The sequence below is a fragment of the Arachis hypogaea genome, chromosome 11 (genome assembly GCF_003086295.3).
Source record: "Arachis hypogaea cultivar Tifrunner chromosome 11, arahy.Tifrunner.gnm2.J5K5, whole genome shotgun sequence".
Lineage (NCBI taxonomy): Eukaryota > Viridiplantae > Streptophyta > Magnoliopsida > Fabales > Fabaceae > Arachis > Arachis hypogaea.
The window spans coordinates 3063080-3084769 of NC_092046.1; the positions used below are offsets into that span (position 1 = coordinate 3063080).

The following is a 21690-nucleotide window of genomic DNA, read 5'->3' on the forward strand; positions in this document are numbered from 1 at the left end:
CAATTTTAAATAAAGCTTTAGTCCTATTATTTTAACTTCGCAAAATTTCAGAATTGTTGGACTTGTGGTTTTAAAGATATGAATTTTTGAAATACGGTGCGTTATACAATAAAAGCCAGATTATGTTTTCTTAGATCAGCAACTTTGAGAGTTTATAACTTCTGATTATGGATGGATATTCAGGTGCAACCAATTGGAGGTAAAAATTAATTATGCATAGTAGTTATGATTTAAATTTCAGAGCTGTCCATGTTTTAATGAGTGAGTTATGGGACTTGGAAGAGGACATGTTCATTGGCTTTTAAAATAGAATTCTGCAGAAAGTTACTCAACTTCCAAGTTACATAACTGCTTCATTAAAAATGTTTTTGACCTGAAACTAATTTTAAAAGAAACCTGGATATGTTAAGTTGAACCATATTAATTTTTAAGCCTATTGGATTTAATTTGAATTTTATATAGAATTTTAGATATCGTATGCTGCTGCTATTTTCTGGTTTCTAAGCACTGCAGAGTCAGCATTTCTCCTCTGTTTCTGAGGCTAGTTAAATTAGAAAATTGTGATTTTTGTTTGTTAAAAAGCTTATTTTGAGATGAACGTCTGGACATAAAGTTTGTCCAATTCCGAGTTCATTTATTATATTAAAAGCAGAAAAGAAAATAGAGTGTCGAGGATGTCTTAGTGATAGTCATGGGTCCGAGAAGACGAAGTTTAATGCTAAGGCTTGATATTTGATGATGTATTGATAATAATTTCTATGGATTATGAATAATGATATATGAGATACGAGTTTCCCTGGGTAAAAACCGTGACTCGCCACCACGTATTCCAGGTTGAATCTCGATACTCTGTTGACCCTACGTCGTAAGGGTGACCGGGCACGTATAAATTCTCGGGTATGGATAGCCCCCATTGAGTGATTATATGATGATTGAATGTGAACTCTATACATAGACTCTTGGGGATGTGCTACGGGGGACAGTCTAAGGTTTTCGGACTTGTCGGGTTGGCTGGATAGTTGACAGATGGGCCCCATCAGCCATAGGACAGGCATGCATCATATGCATTTATTTGTTTTGATTGCTATGCATTTCCTGGGTTTGCCTAATTGATATATATATATATATATCACCTGCTATCTGTTCTACTTGCTATTTGTACTATCTGCTCACTACTTGTGTGTGAACTTGTTTGGTTGCTTGTTTATGTTGCATTTTGGATGATGGAGGGATGGAGGAGATGAAGAAATGGTTGGATGTTAGATTAAGATTGAACTTGAGTAAGTTAGGTAGATTTAGAATACCTACCCCTGTTTATGGCTTCTGTTTAGTACTTGAGTTGGATAACTGAATAACGGAGTTCTAGGATTGCCTATGACATTCTCAGGACCTTATTTATTATACGCGTGACACTTTTACCATGCTGAGAACCTCCGGCTCTCATTCCATATTGTATTGTTGTTTTTCAGATGCAGGTCGAGAGGCTCCTCGCTAGGCATCTGGATCCTGGGAAGCGAAGTAGTCCTTTGGTGTATTTTGGTTTCCTGTTGTATATATGTATATATGTATTTAGCTTACTCTCCAAGTAACTTATGTATGCTGCTCCTCTTAGAGGTTGAGGGAGAGATAGGAGTTTACTTTGGTACTTTGGTGTCCGGCCAGCCTTAGCTTCGCAGGCTGAGTTAGGGGCTAGTTATACGGTTTCCTACTTTCCTTGGCTTTCCTTTACTCTTTTGTCTACTTTAATCTTTTTCCTATTAGGTTTCTTAGCACGCAAGTAATCATATTCCTTGAGCATTGTGCTTTTCATTTTGCGATTTTTTTTTACCTGTTTGTTTCAAGGCTCTTTGTGTATTATTTCTTTCATTATTATATGTATATTTTTATTGTTTAGAGGTCCGTAATACCACACTACCTCTATTCTACGACTTAAGCGTAAAACACTGTGTAGTAGGGTGTTACATTAAAGCATAATTCAAGTTGATTTCTTCATCCATTTTCGTCCCGAAAAGATGACATGGCACGATTAAATGACATCGTTTTGTTGTTTGAGCCTAAATGATGTTGTTTTACTCCTCTTCCTTTTCTTCCTCCTCCTCAATGTCTGAACCTCCCACCATTCCATATCTTCTCAACTCCACCACCGCCACCCTCCTCATCCACCACTCCAATTCGGGTAAAAAAATGTGTTTAACAATTTGGTTTGATCTATAATATTGTAAAGAAAAAAGAAGGTTGTAATTTGTAAATGAAGCTTCTAATAATAAACATAATAAAAATTAAAGATAGATAGATACAATTTATATGGTCATTATAGAAGCTATTTCAGAAAAACATAATTCTTTACTTATATATAAAGTTGTAATTAAGAGATTAGTACATTTATATGAATTTAAGAACGATAGCTACTTGATTTTGAGAAAGAATAGAAGTTACATTAGAAAACTTAACCAATATAAATTTACAAATAAATAAAGCTTATGAGTAACATGACAATAAATTAAAAAAAAAATGATGGTCTCCTAGTATTTTTTTTTTTAAATGTGTTTAATGGTTTAGTTTGATTTATTGGATAAAATCAAAATAACTTACTACGATTTAGGTTTTATTGCTTTGATTTTAGTTTTCAACTTAATCCAATTTGATTTAAATGATTATGACATTGTATTTGTATCATTTTAAATTTATTTATTTTTAACTTCATCCGATTCAAACTATTGTAGTTTGAAACTTTGAATTGATTAGTTTAAATTTCATCTAAATTTTAAATTTTATAATTTAAAACTTTTAATTATTAATTTTCTCTCAAAATCAAATTATCTTCTACCCAAATTTAAAATTTTAAAAATTTTATAATTTAAAAAACACTTCTCCCAAGATAAATGTTAAATTTTCGCACAACCCTTTTGAAATCATCCATGTATGGATTGATGGTTCAGACACTGGTTGAGGATCAGTCTTAAAGAGTTCTTGAGTTGGTTCCTATCTTCAAAAGGATTCTTGCATTGCTAGTTCCACTACTAACTTAGGAATGTATTGTGTAAGTAATTCAGTTGAAGACTTGAGTGATATTTGGTGTTGATTCTTTGTTGGGATTAGGCTGTAATATACTCTCCTTAACTTGTTTGGGTGAAGCAATTTAGGGTGCATCATTGGAAAACATAGTTCAACTAATTTGGTTTTGGGTTGGGTTTGTTTAATCAATGTAGTATTTTTCTACGTGGGAAAGAGTTTCTGGAGGTTGGGAGTTGGATATTATGGTTTTTATGGGCTGAAATAGTGATTTCTTGGATTTGGTCTTGGGCTTGGAGTTTTTGTTCACTTGGGCCTATTTTTTTGTACACTAGTTTGGGTCCTAACTCGTTCGCTAACAATACCCTTTATACCTTTTTCATTTCAGTAGGAGTAGGAATTTTCTTAGAAATAGATATTTTTAATTGGTAAAAAAAAATTAAGAGTGTAAAGTGTGATTTCTAATCCTTCATTATTTTTATATTTATTTTTTTTTCACTTATAAAATTAATAATAAAATAAATTATATTTTACTCCCTCGATTATAAAAAAAAAATGAGAGGTTGTATTTCCAAATTTTCTTTGCACAAGTAATCACTACATCGTTAGTTGGAGTTTTATGGACATAGTCTCTTTTTTCTATACCATCATAAAAAAATTGTGGGATGTTTATTGGATATTCACAATAAATTTCTATCCTCCTCTCATCAGTAATAGCAACCTCATAAATCATGACAATGTCTATATCTATCCTAAACATCTTCAAATTTTCATTAACTTTCTTTCTAGGTTCAAACCTGTAAAATTAAGAAACGTTAGTATATTATACATTTCAACAAATCTTGGATGAAAAATCGGTTCAATATGTCAGAATTAATCATCTCAATCTCTGATACTTTTCTTCGTATATATTTCATCCTTCCATCTTTTTATTTTTGAATTTTTTTTTGTGATGGATCACCATCACAATATGTACTGTAGTCATCTACTTTAAAAAAATAGAAATAACACCAAACCTTACAAACTTAACAACCCTAACCAAAACCAAAAACTCATCCTTAACTAAACAACCCTAAATTCGCAGCTGAGACCCAGCACAGTTGGCATACCTGTCCGTCTCATACAACGCTGCACCCGGATTCAAATTCCAGCTGAGGCTGATTGTTGGTTTAAGAACCCATGATACCCATGATAGTGTGTGTAAGTGTGTTGTGTGTGTGAAACATGAGTGTAATGCTTAGAATTGGAGCTGTTCAATCCATTTGTCCAAAAAAAAAAAAAAAAAACCCTAAATTCTACCACAAAAAGAATCAAAACAACATGTACAAAAAATGAAAGAAAATTCAAAATTTATAAAATATCCAAATCTCTTAACTTAAGTATTTAAACAACACAAAAATGCGAAGAGTCAAACTCATTTAACACGAACCATAATGCAATAACTCTATAAATAATTCTAAGAGAAAATGATAAATAGATCCTAAACTTTTTGCCTTGTGGACATTTTCGTCCCTAATCATTGAGGGACTGATCCATCCAAATTTTGTGAAGGTCAGGAACTTAAAAGTATTTTTCAATGGTCAGAGACAAAAATGTCAGCAGAATAAAAGCTCAAGAACCTATTTGTCCTTTCCTCTAATTTTCTAAAATTTAGGATTTAGGATTAGGATACAATTATCCAAACATGGCCTTGGTGGCTTAGGCCTATTAACAGCGAGTAGAGGGAAAAAAGAGAAGCCCAAGAGCCGCCGCACTGGCTTATAACACATTTTGGGGTTGCGAGTTGCGGGTTCTGAGCTTAAAGACTACTTCTTCTCTTTCACTCTCACCATTTCACACTGCTTCTTCCTTTCTTCGTTCTTTCTGTTCCAATTCCAACCAACTCAAACCACGAACCACCAACATTCATACAATGGTCATCGAAGCTTCTAATCCTGCTCTTGTAACTTTCTCTTCTGACGACGTCGTTTTCAAGTCCCCTAACGACCGTCGTTTTTACCGCCTCTTACACCTCTCTAACGGACTTCAAGCTTTGATTGTTCACGATCCCGAGATTTTCCCTCAAGGTCCTCTTCAAGATGAAGATGAAGATGAAGATGAAGAAGAAGAAGATGAAGATGATGATGATGATGATGATGAAGAAGACGAAGAAGATGATGAAGAAGAAGAAGAAGAGGAAGGAGAAGAAACTGGAATGGATATAGATGGGAATAAGGATGCTGCTGCTCAGACTAAAAAGGTTTTTGCTTATATGAAGTTGAAAATTGCTGCAATTTTTGAAAATTTCATTTTTCTGCCTATTTCAATTTTATTGCTTGGTTCTTGAACTAGGTTATTGGATTGTTATTTTTTACTTTAGGGAAAGTAGTTGGCAAGGTTAGGGTATGATTTATGTGTGAAAATGTTAGTGTATCTGATTATGATCTATAATGCTTAATACCAAAGGGTCTAGAACTCTAGATTAAAGGTTACTTGAAGGATGGATTATCAATTGAGATTGTGGCATGCATACTTGTGTAAAATTTTACGGTCGAGTTAGTTGCAATGCTTTATTACTCTAAAAAATAAGCACTTCTATCGCTTGATATGATGCTGAGTTGTGTTACTTGTGTATATCATGGTTTTGTACTTCAATTGAATGTGGTAAGACTTGTGATTTTTGTTGTAGCAGGCGGCAGCAGCCATGTGTGTAGGAATTGGCAGCTTTTCGGATCCTTTTGAAGCACAGGGACTGGCACATTTTCTAGGTTTGGAAGTTATATTTTACATTATATTTGTAAAACATTTCATTCTTTTAACCAGTTCCTTCTAGAGACGTCCTAGCTCCTAAGAGGAAGCTTTTTGATTTCTTGAAGTTACCATTTTTGTAATTGATTTACAGAGCACATGCTCTTCATGGGGAGTGAAGAATTCCCAGATGAAAACGAGGTCGGTTTGGGTCTTATCTACTCATGCATTTGAATTTATCTCGTTTCCTCCCTATATTTTGGGAAGTATGCATTTATGATTTTGCTGAACTAAAGGATCAAATAATTTTATCAGAATATGTTTGTGTTGGCTAAGAAAACTGGTTTAGAGGAGATAGAACTGTAGCGTAAAGACTTGTTGCCTGTTATGACATAATATTGTAGAATTAATGTTAATTTTGCATTATAATGTCCTTTTTCTTTTCCCTTTATTTTGCACTTATATGAAGCCTTGGGTGGAAGAATGTATTTTATATATATCAGGGCATGCAGGATTTTGGCTGTAAGCAATTGTCGCATTAATTAGACGAATACCACATTGTCTGTTAGGGTCTTTCCAAAGCATCAACAAATAAATAAAAAATTCGTGTGAAATTCAGAATTATGTCCTTTAGGGCTTTTTTCCCTCGTGTTTTTTTTGTCTAAGTGATCCCTCAAGCTTCAATATATTCTATCCCTCATGTTTTTGGTCTAAGTGATCCCTCAAGCATCTTTTGCAACTTAGCCCAGCTCAACTAACTTCATTTATTTATTTTTAATAAATGAAGAATATCATTAAGATAGGATGATGAATAAATAAAAAATCCTCATTATAAGAGAAAAAAACAATCCCAAAAAAAAGCTATCCATGAAGTGTTTTTAATCTTAGCTTATTTTTTTGTACTTTCATCAAACTTAAAAAGGCCGAAATTAATTAACATTAATTTGATTCATTTCTTTGAATGTAACGTAAGCGTACACCTTGTAATTTGTTCCAAGACTACAATGTGCAGTTAATTTTCCTAGCAGCTTGACTGTTTTTATTGCTAGTATGATAGCTATTTATCCAAGCACGGTGGCTCCTCAAATGCATATACAGAGACTGAACATACATGCTACCATTTTGAAGTAAAGCCAGAGTTTTTGAAGGGTGCCTTGAGAAGGTAAATCTTGCTTTCCGTTGTGAGGACATGAAAATTCCTGTCTATTACACTTTGTTATGCATCCATTTTTGCATAAAGGCTCTTCCCAATTCTTACCTCAAAAATTTGAACTTGAATTTCATCTTGTGATGCTGGTTGTGAATTGTATGTAAATCCATATTGTATATGTTGATCATGCATTGGTTGTGAACTGTGCGTGAATCCATATTGTATCTGTTGATCATGCATAGCTTTTAGCAAATGCAGTTTAATAGAAGTTAACAGGACATTTCTGTTAAAGAATCCTCTACTATTTATCAAATTGTTGACATCATTTGTTTGAAAACATAACAAAAAATTACAGAGGGTAGAGGACAAGATATCCTCAATGAAAAAAATTGAGATTAACAGAGTGCATCAAAAGTACAAAGTTCTCTACTCTACTCTCTACATATCAAAGAGATTACCCCTCTAAACAAAACACCTAATCCTATTCCACAAGACTTGCTATAGACTGACATAAGAATCAATATCCCTCCTCAATGTTTGTTAAAATACAAGACTATAGACATAAAATCTAGTGATCTTTATTCTACATACTGATTATTTTATTCATCTCATTTTTCTTGGTAAAATATTTTCTGGTGATTTGGGTTATAAAATTTATTATTATCAATATTCCTTGTTTTTATTGCACTTAAACATAGCTAAATGAATCTAATGATTCAATGTTGATAATTTTATGAGGCCCTTGGAATTTTCAATCCTCTTGATAGGTATGCTAGACTTCTTTTTAAACTTTTGTTTTGGTCTTTCTTTTCTTATCAGATTTTCTCAGTTCTTTATTTCACCTCTTGTAAAAATGGAGGCCATGGAGCGAGAAGTACAGGCAGTAGATTCAGGTATGTCTCATTATAATCCAATTATGCAGATTTCCACTTTAATTATGATTTTAGAAAGCTCTCAAATTTCCTTATCTGTTTGCTGATAATGTTTTTGGTATACCATAATGGTATACAAAACTGAACATAGAATTTAACCAGGCTTTGCAAAGCGATGCTTGCCGTCTTCAACAACTTCAATGCCATACTTCTGCTGTTGGTCATCCTTTAAACAGATTCTTTTGGGGTATGCCATAAAAGTGTTGTTCATCGATTACATGGTCAATTAGATATTTAGATTTCTCTGTATAATTAAATTACTATTTCATTTCTTTTCCATGTACATGAAGGCAATAAGAAGAGCTTGGTTGATGCTATGGAGAAGGGTGTTAATTTGCGGGAGCAAATATTCAAACTATACAAAGATTATTACCATGGTGGATTAATGAAGCTTGTTGTTATTGGTGGAGGTGAATTCCTACTTACCAACACCATTATTCAATTTAAAGTTTTACAATTTTATTTTAGTCATGTTTTTCTTCCTGCAATAATAAGGTGCTTAGTTTTTTTTTTTCCATTCCCACTTATACATTTATTAATAGTTGAGAAATAATTATACTAGTCTCAAGATTAGATTCATCATAGATTTATCTTCTACAAAAATGAGATTTATTTGTTTTAACAACTCACGCCAGGATTAGGATTGAGACCAATATATGCTGGTATGTTTATTCTTTATAGTGATGTGCTTTATGCATAAATGTGTAGACCCTCTTGATGTGCTTGAGAGTTGGGTTGCGGAATTATTTGGTGCTATCAGAAAGGGTCCTCAAGTGAACCCCAAGTTCAGTGCAGAAGGTCCTATTTGGAAATCTGGTAAAGTTTACTGGCTAGAAGCTGTCAAAGATGTTCATATCCTCGACTTATTGTGGACACTTCCCTGTCTACAACAGGAGTATTTGAAGAAACCGCAGGATTATTTAGCTCATCTTCTTGGGCATGGTAAGATATCTCATTATGGATGAATAGCTGATACAGCGATACTTGACAATTAAGCGTGCATACTTTATAACTTTATATATGCTTGTATCTGTTGTCATGTATTTTTTTTGCATCTTAAGCAGAAGCCAGTCTTCTGTTTGTGTATATACATCTTCACCAGTTTTTGTTCCAACTTAAAATTATTATGAAAATTTGTTTTCTGCAATAGGATTTTTTTCATATCTGTAGAAGTTACTATGTTTAAGAGCTTAACCACTCTACATGCAATGGAAAGTGGTTTTGGTATATGATTTTGATGATATGTTTTTCTCATTCTTTCATCACAATTTCCTTTTTATGGTCTCTACTTTTCTTTTCCAATGGAAGTTTTACTTCTCATTTTTTCAATCTATATTTTTTTATCTAAAATCTAAGTCTGGACATTTTCTTGTGCGGCTTTCATTAACAATAACATAATCAACCTTTCAGAGGGCAAGGGAAGCTTGCTTTCCTTTCTCAAGGCTAAAGGTTGGGCTACATCTCTCTCTGCCGGTGTTGGGGATGAAGGAACTTATCGGTCAACTATAGCTTATATCTTTGTTGTGTCCATAAACCTCACTGACTCTGGTGTTGAAAAGGTGATCATAATCTCATCACTTGTATGACCTTTCAGATAGAAGAGAGTAAGAGCAAGTAGTGTGTTTAGTGGGCCCTCAAACATAATATTTATTTCAATTTCAGCTTCATTATTATTATTATTATTATTATTATTATTATTATTATTGGATTAAAATTTTTCAGTCAATAGACAAGTGTGAAAACAGTATTGACCAGTTGATGGGTAAATTAACTTGTGTGATCATTCAGATCAGCTTATGCTTTCCAGTTTCTACAAATTACTTCTCTTCAATATGGCTTAACTTTGATTTTTCTTCCCAGATCTTTGATATCATTGGCTTTGTCTATCAATACCTGAAGTTATTGCATCAAATTCCTCCACAAGAATGGATATTCAAAGAACTTCAAAGCATTGGAAAAATGGATTTTAGATTTGCAGAAGAACAACCACAAGATGATTATGCTGCTGAACTCTCAGGTTTCTAATTTATCTGCTTGGAGTTGTTTTCTTAAGTCGTTTGTTAATCAATAGGATATAGAGAAAATGCAACATATGATAGAAGATTAAAAAAAAATTGTTGTCAGTTTGTGTTTATAGCAAAAACTGAACATTTATTTGTTATGCTTTCAACCCAATTACAATATATTTTGAAATTTTAGGTACTTCCTATGCAGATTTGTTATATCTTTCTGGCTTATTTGAATTATTTTTTTGTGCAGAAAATTTACTCTTTTATCCGCCAGAGCATGTCATATATGGTGACTATGTTTACCAGACTTGGGATGAACAATTGATAAAGCAACTTCTTGGTTTCTTCATTCCAGAAAACATGAGAGTAGATGTTGTTTCGAAGTTGTTCCTTAAGTCGGAACGTGAGTTATCTTTTCACCTTTGGCTAGTTGGCACTTTTATTTATTTCTTTCACTGTTAATCTGCTATGTTGAACCATTGGGAATTGATAACTAAACTCAATTGTTAACAAAATATATCTGGAAGTTATATTTCCATCATGATGATTGAACAACTTGATGGTGCTACTTTTCAGATGTCCAATGCGAACCTTGGTTTGGTTCACGTTATGTTGAAGAAGACATTGCTCAAGATTTAATGGAGTTATGGAGAAATCCTCCAGAAATTGAGGCCTTGCTACATCTTCCATCAAAAAATGAGTTCATTCCAAGTGATTTTTCTATACGTTCTGGTGACACATGTGATGAGTTTGCAAATTCAACTTCTCCTAGATGTATAGTTGATGAAACATTGATCAAATTCTGGTACAAGTTGGATAGTACTTTCAAGGTTCCTCGTGCCAATACATATTTTCGGATTAACTTGAAGGGTGGATATGCTAATGCCCAGAGTTGTGTATTGTCTGAATTGTTCATTCTCCTTCTTAAAGATGAGTTGAATGAAATCATATATCAGGTTAATCGACTGTCTTGCTTGACACTAAAAGTAGAGCCATTCGTCTATATTATATATCCTCCATCAAAACATGTTGCTCATTCAGAAATTTTCTGTTGTTTCTGTTATTTGTTTACTTCTCTCTTGTTTGGAGGATTTCTGTCCTTCATACGTTTTTGTTTCTGAATAGATCCACTAGGTAATTCTATTTACTACATAGCTTCATACCTTAAGCATGTAAACTGATTAATTGAGAAAGGTATCTTTATAAGAGAGAGGCTTCCACTCTTAACTGACTATTCAAACTCCTAACTAATTACTTTTTTTTTTTCATTCCAGCTTTCCAAAATATCATCTGTTAGTTTATATGTACAAATTTTTGTATCATAAGATTTGGCTCGAGTTAAAATTAAATCATCTTAGGCAATCTAAGAAACTGTTGGTGAATGTAGTTACTTCAATCTTATTTTTAAAGGACTTTATATGACATGTGTCTATGTGTGCAGGCTAGTATTGCAAAGTTAGAAACTTCTGTCTCCTATGTTGGCGACAAACTGGAACTGAAGGTCTATGGTTTCAATGAGAAGCTTCCCATTCTCTTATCTAAAGTTTTATCAGTAGCTAGATCCTTTATTCCTTCTGGCGATCGATTTGAGGTACATCACATATTTCCTTTTATCTCTTATCAAAATGTCTATGTTATCCTTTTTGCCCTGTTTCATAGTTCTGTTTGCTTTGTTGATTGTAATGAACCAATCATTATTGTTCAGGTTATAAAAGAAGACATGAAGAGAACTTTGAAGAATACCAACATGAAGCCTTTAAGTCATTCCACATATTTGAGATTGCAAGTTTTGTGCCAGAGCTTTTATGACATTGAGGAGAAGCTGCATCATCTAAATGATTTATTTCTTGATGATTTGATTGCTTTTATCCCCAAACTTCGCTCTGAGGTAGGCATGAAATATTTAATCTTATATGTTATTGGTTGGACTATTTTGCAGTCTTTTATTGTCAAGTTTTATTTTATTTTATTTTTTGTAAAAAAGAATAATGTTTTCAAAAAATACATGCATGGGAAGTGTTATTATATCCTTAAATCCTAAACCCTAAACTTAATATAACTACTTTGTTTGATGCACTTGTTCTGTTTGTGTGTATGAGAATCTCATGTCTCAGCTTGATAGTACTTACATTTACAAGAAAATAGCTACTTCTTGGTAGCTTGTTCTTTGTTTATTAGTTTTTAATTACTTGGTTTTTAAACATAAGTTCCATGATATATTATAGTTCTCTAGTTTATATCAATAAATTGTTTGAAATTTATTCCTTTACATCAACTTTGGACAGCTATACATTGAGGGTCTATGCCATGGAAATATTTCAGAAGAAGAAGCAATTAACATATCAAATATATTTAAGACGAACTTTATAGTAAATCCACTTCCCATTGAGCTGAGGCACGCTGAACGCGTTATTTGCCTTCCATCCAATGCCAATCTAGTTAGAGATGTTAGTGTAAAGAACAAGTCAGAAAAGAATTCTGTGGCTGAGGTAATTTCAGTTGGATTATTTTTGTTTGTCCTTTTTCATGGATAATTGTTTTTTGAAATTTCTAACAAACTTCTCCTGTTTCTTAATTTGGTATTCATGCAGCTATATTTTCAAATTGAGCAAGATCTTGGGTTGGGATCAATCAAATTGAAAGCTTTAATTGATCTCTTTGAGGAAATTGTGGACGAGCCACTTTTCAATCAGCTGAGGTGATTATTGGATGCTATTTTAGTTTTTTGCATTTGACCGTCTAACATTTGTTAATGAAAATAAGTTTTCACTTTCCATGGCTTTTTATGGGTTGTTTTAATTTTTGTTTCTTTATTTATCTTTATTTGTTTATTTATTTGTGTGTATCTGGATACAGGACAAAAGAGCAGCTTGGTTATGTTGTCGAATGTAGCCTACGGTTAACGTACCGTGTTTTTGGGTTTTGTTTCTGTGTTCAATCATCTGAGTACGACCCAATTTACGTGCAAGGTAGAATCGACAACTTCATAGATGGCGTTGAAGAATTGTTGGTTAGTATTCCTGATTCCTTCTATCTCATTGTTCTGAGACTAATGGCTCCCTCGTGAATTGCATTAAATTTGACATGATTTGGGTGCTCAAGAAATTGTAAGCACACCCCACTATTTCCAAATTAAAAGACTTGTGGTCTAAGGAATTATATGTTGACTGCAGGATGGGCTTGATGATGATTCCTTTGAGAATTACAAAAGTGGGTTAATGGCAAAACTGCTCGAGAAAGATCATTCGCTTAGCTACGAAAGCAATCGATTGTGGAGCCAGATTGTTGATAAAAGGTGATTTTACATTTAGTTATATAATAAGGTTGTGGATGATGAATAAGGAAGACCAGCCTTGAAGAAAATGATAACAAAGGATATTGATTTTCAGGTATATCTTTGATATATCAAAGAAGGAAGCAGAAGAATTAAAGAACATAAGCAAGCAAGATGTTGTTGAGTGGTACCGGACATATTTCAGACAGTCGTCTCCGAAGTGTCGGCGACTTCTCATTCGGTTATGGGGCTGCAACACAAAGTTTGAAGATGATGTTGCACTGCCTGAAACTGTGCAAGCCATAAAAGATCCAGCTTCATTTAAAATGTCATCCGACTTTTATCCAAATCTTTGTTAAAACCTGAAGATATGCATTTTTGAACTCATGAAGTACCATTCAGATTTGAGAGCCGTTGTTTCTTAAGTGTAAATTACATTTATGTGCGAATTATTTATTGATCAATAATATTTTGGAATTGAGGAAAGTCTTCATTCATTGGTAGTTTCTTTTGGCCTTTTGGAGCTTGGTACACTGTATTATTGCTCTATTTGTTTGTCACATGAAATGATTTATGACACAGCATAGTATGATTCTGTGATTTATGTTGCTTTCTCACTGAATATTGGGTATATAATTATGGATTAATAGTGAAAATGGTATCTAAGATCAAAAGCTTTGAATTGATTGCTAATGTGTTGTTATCTAACCATCAGAATGATCAATCTGATGTTTTTAGACACAAATTGGAGGTGTGAATCTTTTGGAGATCAAATTAATGTACTTGTAAATTTTTAAAGACTTTTGATCATTATTCCTTAACTAGTGTGTATATGTATATATAATATCAAGTATACCTTAATCATTGATATAAAATACATGTAATACGAAATATATATTAAAAATAAGTTAAACAATACAGTTATTTATACACAAATATATAGTAGTTAATTTTTAGGGCAAATGACGCATATAAACCAAGTAGAGGGTGGTTTTACATAATTTCACCAAAGATAAAAACGTTACAAGGTTCTACCAAGGAGCACTTTTCTATATAGTTCGTATTAGAGCCACTTGAATTACACATACCATAGTAATTCGAATCATACTAATTCGAAACAGCATCTTTCGAATTAGTAGAGAATTTCGTGCCCATAGTAATTCGAAGCAGGCTGTTTCGAATTACCCCCTGTTTTCCCTATATAAAGAGTTCGAAGTAACCTCATTCGAACCACTATTCTAAATCAATGCCTTACCAAATCCCAGAGAAAGCGATCCATTACGACTCCAACAAAGGCTTGAGTAGAATATTTAGTCGATGGGGGATAATTCGAACCGACTTTATCGTTTGGATGGAGTAGCCCATATAGTTAGTGTTATCAATGAAGAGGTTAGTGCGAACTTGTTCTTTTAAAATATCAGTGAATAAGTTATTTTTGTTAGTGGTTTTGATAGTGAATGATGTTAGTTGTTTTGTTAGTGGTTTTGTTAGTAAATGATGTTAGTGGTTTTTATATTCTGGTACATTCTGTTTGCAGCCCCAGCGATGTATTTCGAGCATGCGACGGCAGCAGGATATGCGTCTAGACGAGAGATACGTTTCGCACTTGCAGATTGCTGGCTTATACCATCTTGCGAGGCTGAATGAGAGATGATTCAGCTGGTATAAGCCGGCCATCTGCAAGTACGGAACGTACCTCTCGTCCAGACGTATACCCTGCTGCCGTCGCATGCTCGAAATACATCGCTGGGGCTGCAAACAGAATGTACCAGAATATAAAAATCACTAACATCATTCACTAACAAAACCACTAGCATCATTCACTATCAAAACCACTAACAAAAATAACGTATTCACTACTATTTTAAAAGAACAAGTTCGCACTAACCTCTTTATTGATAACACCAGCTATATGGGCTACTCCATCCAAACGATAAAGTCGATCCGAATTATCCCCTATCGGCTAAATATTCTGCTCAATCATTTGTTGGAGTCGTACTGAGTCGTTTTCTCTGGGATTTGGTGGGTCATGAATTTAGAATAGTGGTTCGAATGAGGTTACTTCGAACTCTTTATATAGGAAAAACAGAGGGTAATTCGAAACAGCCTGTTTCGAATTATTATGGGCACGAAATTCTCTACTAGTTAGTGTGTGTAATTTGAATCGGGTTGATTCGAATTAGTGTGTGTAATTCGAATCAGTGTGATTCGAATTACTATGGTATGTGTAATTCGAATGACTCTAATTCGAACTATATAGAAAAATACTCTTGGTAGAACCTTGTAACGTTTTTCTCTTTGATGAAATTGGGTAAAACCACCCTCTACTTGATTTGATTTATATGCGTCATTTGCCTTTTTTTTATGACTCATTTTTAACCCTTTTTATTAAGTAAAAATTATTCTTCTTCTTGTTAATTAAATAAGTTTTATTTCTCTATTTATTATATTTTCTATCAATAATTTAAATTTAAAGTTTAGAGTTTAAAACTTAATTTTTTAAACTTCTGACATCAACTTAATTTTATGGATGTTGCACTTCTTACTTTTTCCAAAATACATTAGTATTGCCAATGAGTAATAACTCAAATGGTATAGTCTTTTCATACTTAATTAAGAGGTTACGAGTTCGAGTTTCCTATTTTTGGTAAAAAAAAAACCCGTTAGTATTTGATATTTTTTATAGTATAATAAGAAATTAATTAATGATTTCCGCTAAAAAAAAACAATATGTAGTAAAAAAAAAAATAATTTAGCTGTTAATAGTTAAAACTTTTTTATAATCCAATCTACATAGCGTATAACCTACTAAATTTTCCCAAATAAAAAATCGTGAAATTCTCCATCTACCAAAGTAACATTCAGAATCTGAATTTCAGATCTCACTTCACTTGTTTGAGAAACAAAAACACAACATTGAATTACCACCCTAACATTTGCTACGATCGGAACAAAGAACGAGTAGCCAGCCATCCGCCGCCACCGATCTTCGCCGCTTGCACCATGGTCACCGCACTGAGTTAGGAGAGACACTTCACTCTCACTAGGGTTCAGTCAGTGGGTTTCGCAATCTCGTAACTCTCTCTTTCTTGTTCTTAACTCAATTCATCTCATTCCGATCATTCTTTGCTTACGTTATGTTTCGCGTTTACTTCAGATTCCGCCGAACTACTTTGTTTTTTCTTTTCCTTTGGAAATGGCAGCAGCAATTTACAGTCTTTATATCATCAACAAGTCCGGCGGGTTGATCTACTATAAGGTATGTTCATTTGTAGACTCAACCTTCAGATGATGATTTTAATTTTAATTTTAATTTTTATTTTTTACTGCTACACGTGATTTTGGGGTATCTAAGATTTTTGAATCATGAAACTGTTTCAGAATGTTTACCAAGTATGTTGAATCTTCTTGTGATTAGAATATTTGGTTAGTGGGAAAAACTGGTAGCAATTATAGGTGCACTTGTATAAGTTCTAAAAGGAAATGTAATTTTAAGATGTTGTTACCAAGTAACACTAGAAGGTTGGAGTTAGCTGAGATAGCGTTTGTTTTGAGGTACTGAGACAGAGACCGAGAGATTGAGACTTAGTACGTGTTTGTTAGTTCAGAGACTGGTACTAAAATTTCTGTTTCTGTCTCTAAAATTTCAGTATTTCAGTACCTTCAAAAAGTAGGGACATAGGAGACTGAAATTTTTAGAGATGGAGACTGAAACTTTAATAACATTTTATATCTAAAATACTTTCATTTCAATTAATTAATTCCAATTTTACCCTTTGTGCAAATTAAATTAGAGTTTCATTCTTGTTTCAATTCCTGTCTCCCATTTTGCACCAAACAGAGTATTGAGATTTATTTCAATCCCTGTTTCTTAGTCTTTGTCTCTCAGTCTCAGTCTTTCCGTCTCTATCTCTCCACCAAACGCTACCTTGAGAGTCTGTCTTGATAAGGGACAAGATTGATATGAAGGATGGCAGTCCCAGCAATGAACAAGATCATGGCTGCAAAAACAATTTAATGTAGTAGTAGTTGTTTAGTTAAATACTGATTTGAGATTGAGCTGAGATAATTGAGAAATTCAGCTTTATGCTGGATGCTTGTACTGCAAGTTTGTTGTTCTCTTTGATTTGGGAGTCTGTGAAAACTCAGAATTGAACATTTTTTCTAGTATTGATTTTTCTAGGAAACAAACAGAAAACTCAGAAGTTTCTGGTTTTTTTCTTTCTCAAAACAGTCTATAAAAAACTTTAAAAATGGGTTTTCAAAGATAAAATAGTACCTTTTCTACGAAATTGTTAAAAGAAGTCCAATTTCCTTACTGTTGTTATATTTGCAGAATTTTTTTGTTGAACATATATGGAATGTATATATTGAAATTATGTATTGACATCTAGGATTATGGGTCTGCCGGACGAATGGATACCAATGACAGTTTGAGGGTGGCAAGTTTATGGCATTCAATGCATGCAATCTCTCAGCAATTGTCACCTGTTTCGGGTTGTTCAGGAATTGAACTTCTCCAAGCAGACACATTTGATCTTCATTGCTATCAATCACTGACAGGTATATTCTTAGGGCATTAGTGTTTATCTCTATTATTATGTTAAATTTCTTGTTTATTTGGTGAATAAGAGAGAGTGAATGTATGACATCATTTAGATATAGTAGATTTATATCTCTTACTGGCTTTTGCAATCATATCACTCACTTAAATGAGGCCTTGCAAATTGTCTAGTTTAAACATAAGATTGTTTTAGTATTTGTGGATATGTCAGTATCAGAAATTTTTCTGTGATCATTGTTGGTCACATTACTATTTGTTCACTTATGGTACCTCGTTGAAAAATCGAGTTGATTATTGGGATTTACTTATAGAATCATATGCTGTCCAAGTTAAAATAACTGAAATCCATTGAGGAAGGTCCAGATAATACTTTGCAGTATAATCATTAGGTTGGAAGATAAAATTTGGTTTTTGTTGAAGAGAATACTTCTTTCTTGTGACATGATATACTATTATCATGTGGAAGGTAGTAGATAAAAGAGCTTTTTTTTTTCCCTTTAATAATTCGTCCAACTTAATATGTACACTATTATTTTAGGGAGGAAAAGGGAGGACATATCCTTGTGGCAGTGCTATATACATGCTACCATTTGGATTTTGGAGTATTTAGTTGAAGTGCAACTTCTGGTTTTGTTCAATGAACTCGAGTTTTCGACACATGAAAATCTTTCCAGATGTTTAGCTGCACTAATAATTTCAACCTGTGTTCCTTTTGCAATATATATTATGCCATCTTTTCTTTTCCTTGTTGTGAAGTTCCCTATTCGGTTTAATGCCTTGGAAAAATGAATTTAATGATTATCTAATTATAACCAAACTATGATTTATTTTTCTAATACTGATATAAGTCAACGGCTTATGAAAATGATTCTTCTCCATCACAGGGACGAAGTTTTTTGTGGTCTGTGAACCTGGAACTCAACACATGGAAAGTTTATTGAAATATATCTATGAATTGTACACTGATTATGTTTTGAAGAATCCTTTCTATGAGATGGAGATGCCCATTCGCTGCGAACTCTTTGACATCAACCTAACACAGGCAGTGCAAAAGGACCGTGTTGCATTTTTGGGGCGCTGAGTTTGATTTGATTTGATCCTATTTTCTTGTCCTTCAATTTCTATATTCTGATGTGTACATAATCTAACAAGTTTCAAACTTTCAATTCAATTGCTTGTGAGGTACTTCATTCTTCTACAATGACTAGCATCTGTATTTGGTTGTTTTCAGCAAACTAAGAGCGTGTATGGGTAACAAAAATATTTTGTTTCATTTCATAGTTTTGTTTTCTAACAATGATTTTTCATTTTCAGAATGCAATTTTCAAAATCAAATTCAAAGTAATAAATCATATTTATCATAAGATTTGCTGTGCATGACGTTCCCCATTTCTGAGCTCTGCTTCTGCTGTAGTTAGCACTAGTTAGAAATGGCCTATGTGCTTAACTGCTTATATAGATGACACTGGAGAATGAATTTTGGTGCGGATTCAATAATTTATGTTCAAGGGGTTTGCTTAAGGGTTTTGAATTTTGAAGAACTATGTGGATATAAAGCTTAATTTAGAAGTATATTCTGTTCAGATGATTTTATCAGAAAACAATTTTATAGCAAAAAAGCTATTTCTTTTACTCATTTGTATTAATAAGTTTTCTTTGTATATTAATTAGAATATCAAAATCTCTGCTTCCAACTTTATGGAAGATGATAATAGTAAATTTTGAAAATCTTAATCTTTTGCTATGTTAAGTATCTAAAAAGATTGAAGCTATGATTTTTTTTTCCTTATAATTTGAAACAAATGCATCCTTATAGTTATACCTTAATCGGAAAAGCTATATTGATTTTGCAATTAATTCCAAAAAAGGATAAACCTTCAGAACTTTCAATTCCCTCTAATTGGATTATGAAAATTAGTCTCAATATTGGAATATTGTATTATTGTATTTGTTACATTTAAGGTTATGTTTTATATTGTATATTGTATACTTTAGTCTCATCAAATAAAATACTTTAAAACTCAAGTTTAAAAGGATAGACATATTTGGAATTTTTTAAGTGTAAGAAGAGACGAAGATGCTCGAGTTGGTTGCATGTGTGTGCGTCCTATAATAAGAATAAATAAATAAATAATTCAGCTATCCTGGACCATAAACTTGCCATCCAAATTCATCCACAATGTCCTTTACCCTAAGAAATGGGACCAAATTTTGGGACAATCCCTTGTGAAGGGAACTTTCATTGATTCCTAAACAAATGGCACAAACCCAACAAATCTGCCCATGTCTTATTGAGCTCCTAAGTTTTAATTAAATATACTACTCTATGTTATGTTACATACCATGTTCCTACTCCTTAGTAGTGTTTTTCCTTTTTCATCTCTTGTTATATTTTTTTTCCTAATTCATCATCTTGAATAGGAAGAGGGAAAAACAAAAATAAGGAAACATCATTTTCATATGGAGAAAATCCTTTTCTATATTCTCATGTCTCTAAATTATTATTGACTATATATGTCTATCTACCTTAATTAATTATATAAAGACTAAGATGTATTTTAATTTACACCATGGAAGAAGGTTCATACATATATAAGTTATAAGGTTGTGAAGATTCTATTACAATTTTCTTGAATTAATAAGTTATATATAACAATTTTAAAGTTGGAGATATTTAATTATTGTTATATAATATATAATTTGGATGAAAGGTGCTAAAGAAAATCCAAAGCTTATCTAAGGAGATATATTCCTTAAGAAAAAAGACAAATATTAGATTTATTTTACTATAGAAAAAATATTTAAATTTATATAATATAATATATGATTCCTATGGCTGAAAAGTTAGAGAGGAATCTCTTTACAAATTCATGCACATAGAAAATAATGTTTTCCAGAATAATAGAGCGTATCTCGTATGATTGATTTTGTGATAAAATAAAAGCAAGTTAATAGTAGTTTATTATATGATTGATGATTGATTGGTGCATAAAATCTTATGAAGAATTAGAAAATGAAAAATAGAAACGACATAGATTAAGATTTGAGAGAAAACCAAGACTGAAGCTTGCATGTTGCATGTGCTTGTAACGTGGTAGGGTCCAATGTAATTTCACCAGCTATACTTTAGGCTCTTGTTTTTCAAATTAGGCATTGAGATATATATGACAACAGTTTGGTTTTCTTATCAATCCATTTTAAGGTTAATAAAAATAATAACGTGACAATATTATTATTAATTCCTAGACTTTCTACCTAATAATAGTTCTCATAAACGAAATCAAGTTTGGCCTTTCTTGGAAATACATAGTTAAACAGAAAAATCTAGGGGCAAAAAGTGTTATTGGTTAGTTAGAATTGGGGTATGTTTTACTTGTAAGTTGTAACTAAACACTTAATCTATAACTATTATGAGTCTCATATTGATATAATCAAGAATAATTTTTCACGTACCGGCGTTTTTTTATATAAGTCATTTATATTAATGTGTTTCGAATCGTACTGTACGTTTTTACTGCACCTTTTTTTTTCTTGCTATACGTTCTTCTTCCTCTTCTTCCTCCTCTTCTTCTTTTTCTTTTCTTTCGTTTCTTGCTTTCTCTTTCTCTTTCTTCATTTACGTGCTTTTTTCTTTGTTTTCTTTCTTTGTTATTTTCGATTTCTATTGTTTTTTGACATCAAGCTCTGAAATCGTTTTTGATGAAGAAGAAGCAGTAGAAGATGAGGAGGAAAAAGAGAAAGAGTTCTGAATTATGCATAAGATGTACTTTAACGAATTTTGGGTGTATTTCTTAAATCCTTTGGGTGTATTTCTGTAATCCTTTGGGTGTATTTCTATAATCGTTTAGGTGTATTTCTGTAATCGTTTGGGTATATTTCTGAAGTTTCATTATCTTCAAATTTGGCAAGAAACTCGTTTTCATGGAGGAAGAAGAAGAAGAAGAGTCGTTCATAATGCATGGTGAGTAGTGCGCTTTGGAAACAGGAAGTGGTTGAATAACGTGCGTTTATTTACTCTTGAA

At 32.7% G+C, this 21690-nt stretch overlaps 2 protein-coding genes across 4 annotated transcripts; both read left to right on the forward strand.

The window, feature by feature from the left end:
* The first annotated feature begins 4604 nt into the window (after positions 1-4604).
* LOC112719891 (nardilysin-like) lies at positions 4605-13590 on the forward strand. 2 transcript variants are annotated; one of them, XM_072206307.1, is made up of 19 exons: positions 4605-5251; positions 5681-5759; positions 5894-5940; positions 6789-6901; positions 7709-7782; positions 7913-8008; positions 8112-8231; positions 8530-8763; positions 9232-9380; positions 9682-9838; positions 10081-10233; positions 10407-10786; positions 11272-11421; positions 11536-11718; positions 12116-12319; positions 12422-12528; positions 12687-12840; positions 13004-13125; positions 13220-13590. In XM_072206307.1, the coding sequence occupies exons 1-19, from the start codon at positions 4925-4927 to the stop codon at positions 13461-13463; spliced, it is 3093 nt and encodes a 1030-aa protein (XP_072062408.1). In that variant the 5' UTR covers positions 4605-4924; the 3' UTR covers positions 13464-13590. The 2 variants fall into 2 exon arrangements, with proteins under 2 accessions (XP_072062408.1, XP_025626407.1); XM_025770622.2 differs by having other exon boundaries at positions 4693-5251; positions 5684-5759.
* Positions 13591-15895: 2305 nt separating this feature from the next.
* LOC112719892 (uncharacterized) lies at positions 15896-18941 on the forward strand. 2 transcript variants are annotated; one of them, XM_025770623.3, is made up of 4 exons: positions 15896-16178; positions 16262-16363; positions 17499-17667; positions 18553-18941. In XM_025770623.3, the coding sequence occupies exons 2-4, from the start codon at positions 16301-16303 to the stop codon at positions 18747-18749; spliced, it is 429 nt and encodes a 142-aa protein (XP_025626408.1). In that variant the 5' UTR covers positions 15896-16178; positions 16262-16300; the 3' UTR covers positions 18750-18941. The 2 variants fall into 2 exon arrangements, with proteins under 2 accessions (XP_025626408.1, XP_025626409.1); XM_025770624.3 differs by having other exon boundaries at positions 15896-16161.
* Positions 18942-21690: the final 2749 nt, after the last annotated feature.

Excerpts from the sequence above, each read along its gene's own strand:
- LOC112719891 (XM_072206307.1), top strand. The coding sequence starts at position 4,925 with ATGGTCATCGAAGCTTCTAATCCTGCTCTTGTAACTTTCTCTTCTGAC. Across the intron at positions 12,320-12,421 it reads AAAAGAATTCTGTGGCTGAG|CTATATTTTCAAATTGAGCA; the intron begins GTAATTTCAGTT and ends GTATTCATGCAG. Across the intron at positions 12,529-12,686 it reads CCACTTTTCAATCAGCTGAG|GACAAAAGAGCAGCTTGGTT; the intron begins GTGATTATTGGA and ends ATCTGGATACAG.
- LOC112719892 (XM_025770623.3), top strand. The coding sequence starts at position 16,301 with ATGGCAGCAGCAATTTACAGTCTTTATATCATCAACAAGTCCGGCGGG. Across the intron at positions 16,364-17,498 it reads GCGGGTTGATCTACTATAAG|GATTATGGGTCTGCCGGACG; the intron begins GTATGTTCATTT and ends ATTGACATCTAG. Across the intron at positions 17,668-18,552 it reads TTGCTATCAATCACTGACAG|GGACGAAGTTTTTTGTGGTC; the intron begins GTATATTCTTAG and ends TCTCCATCACAG.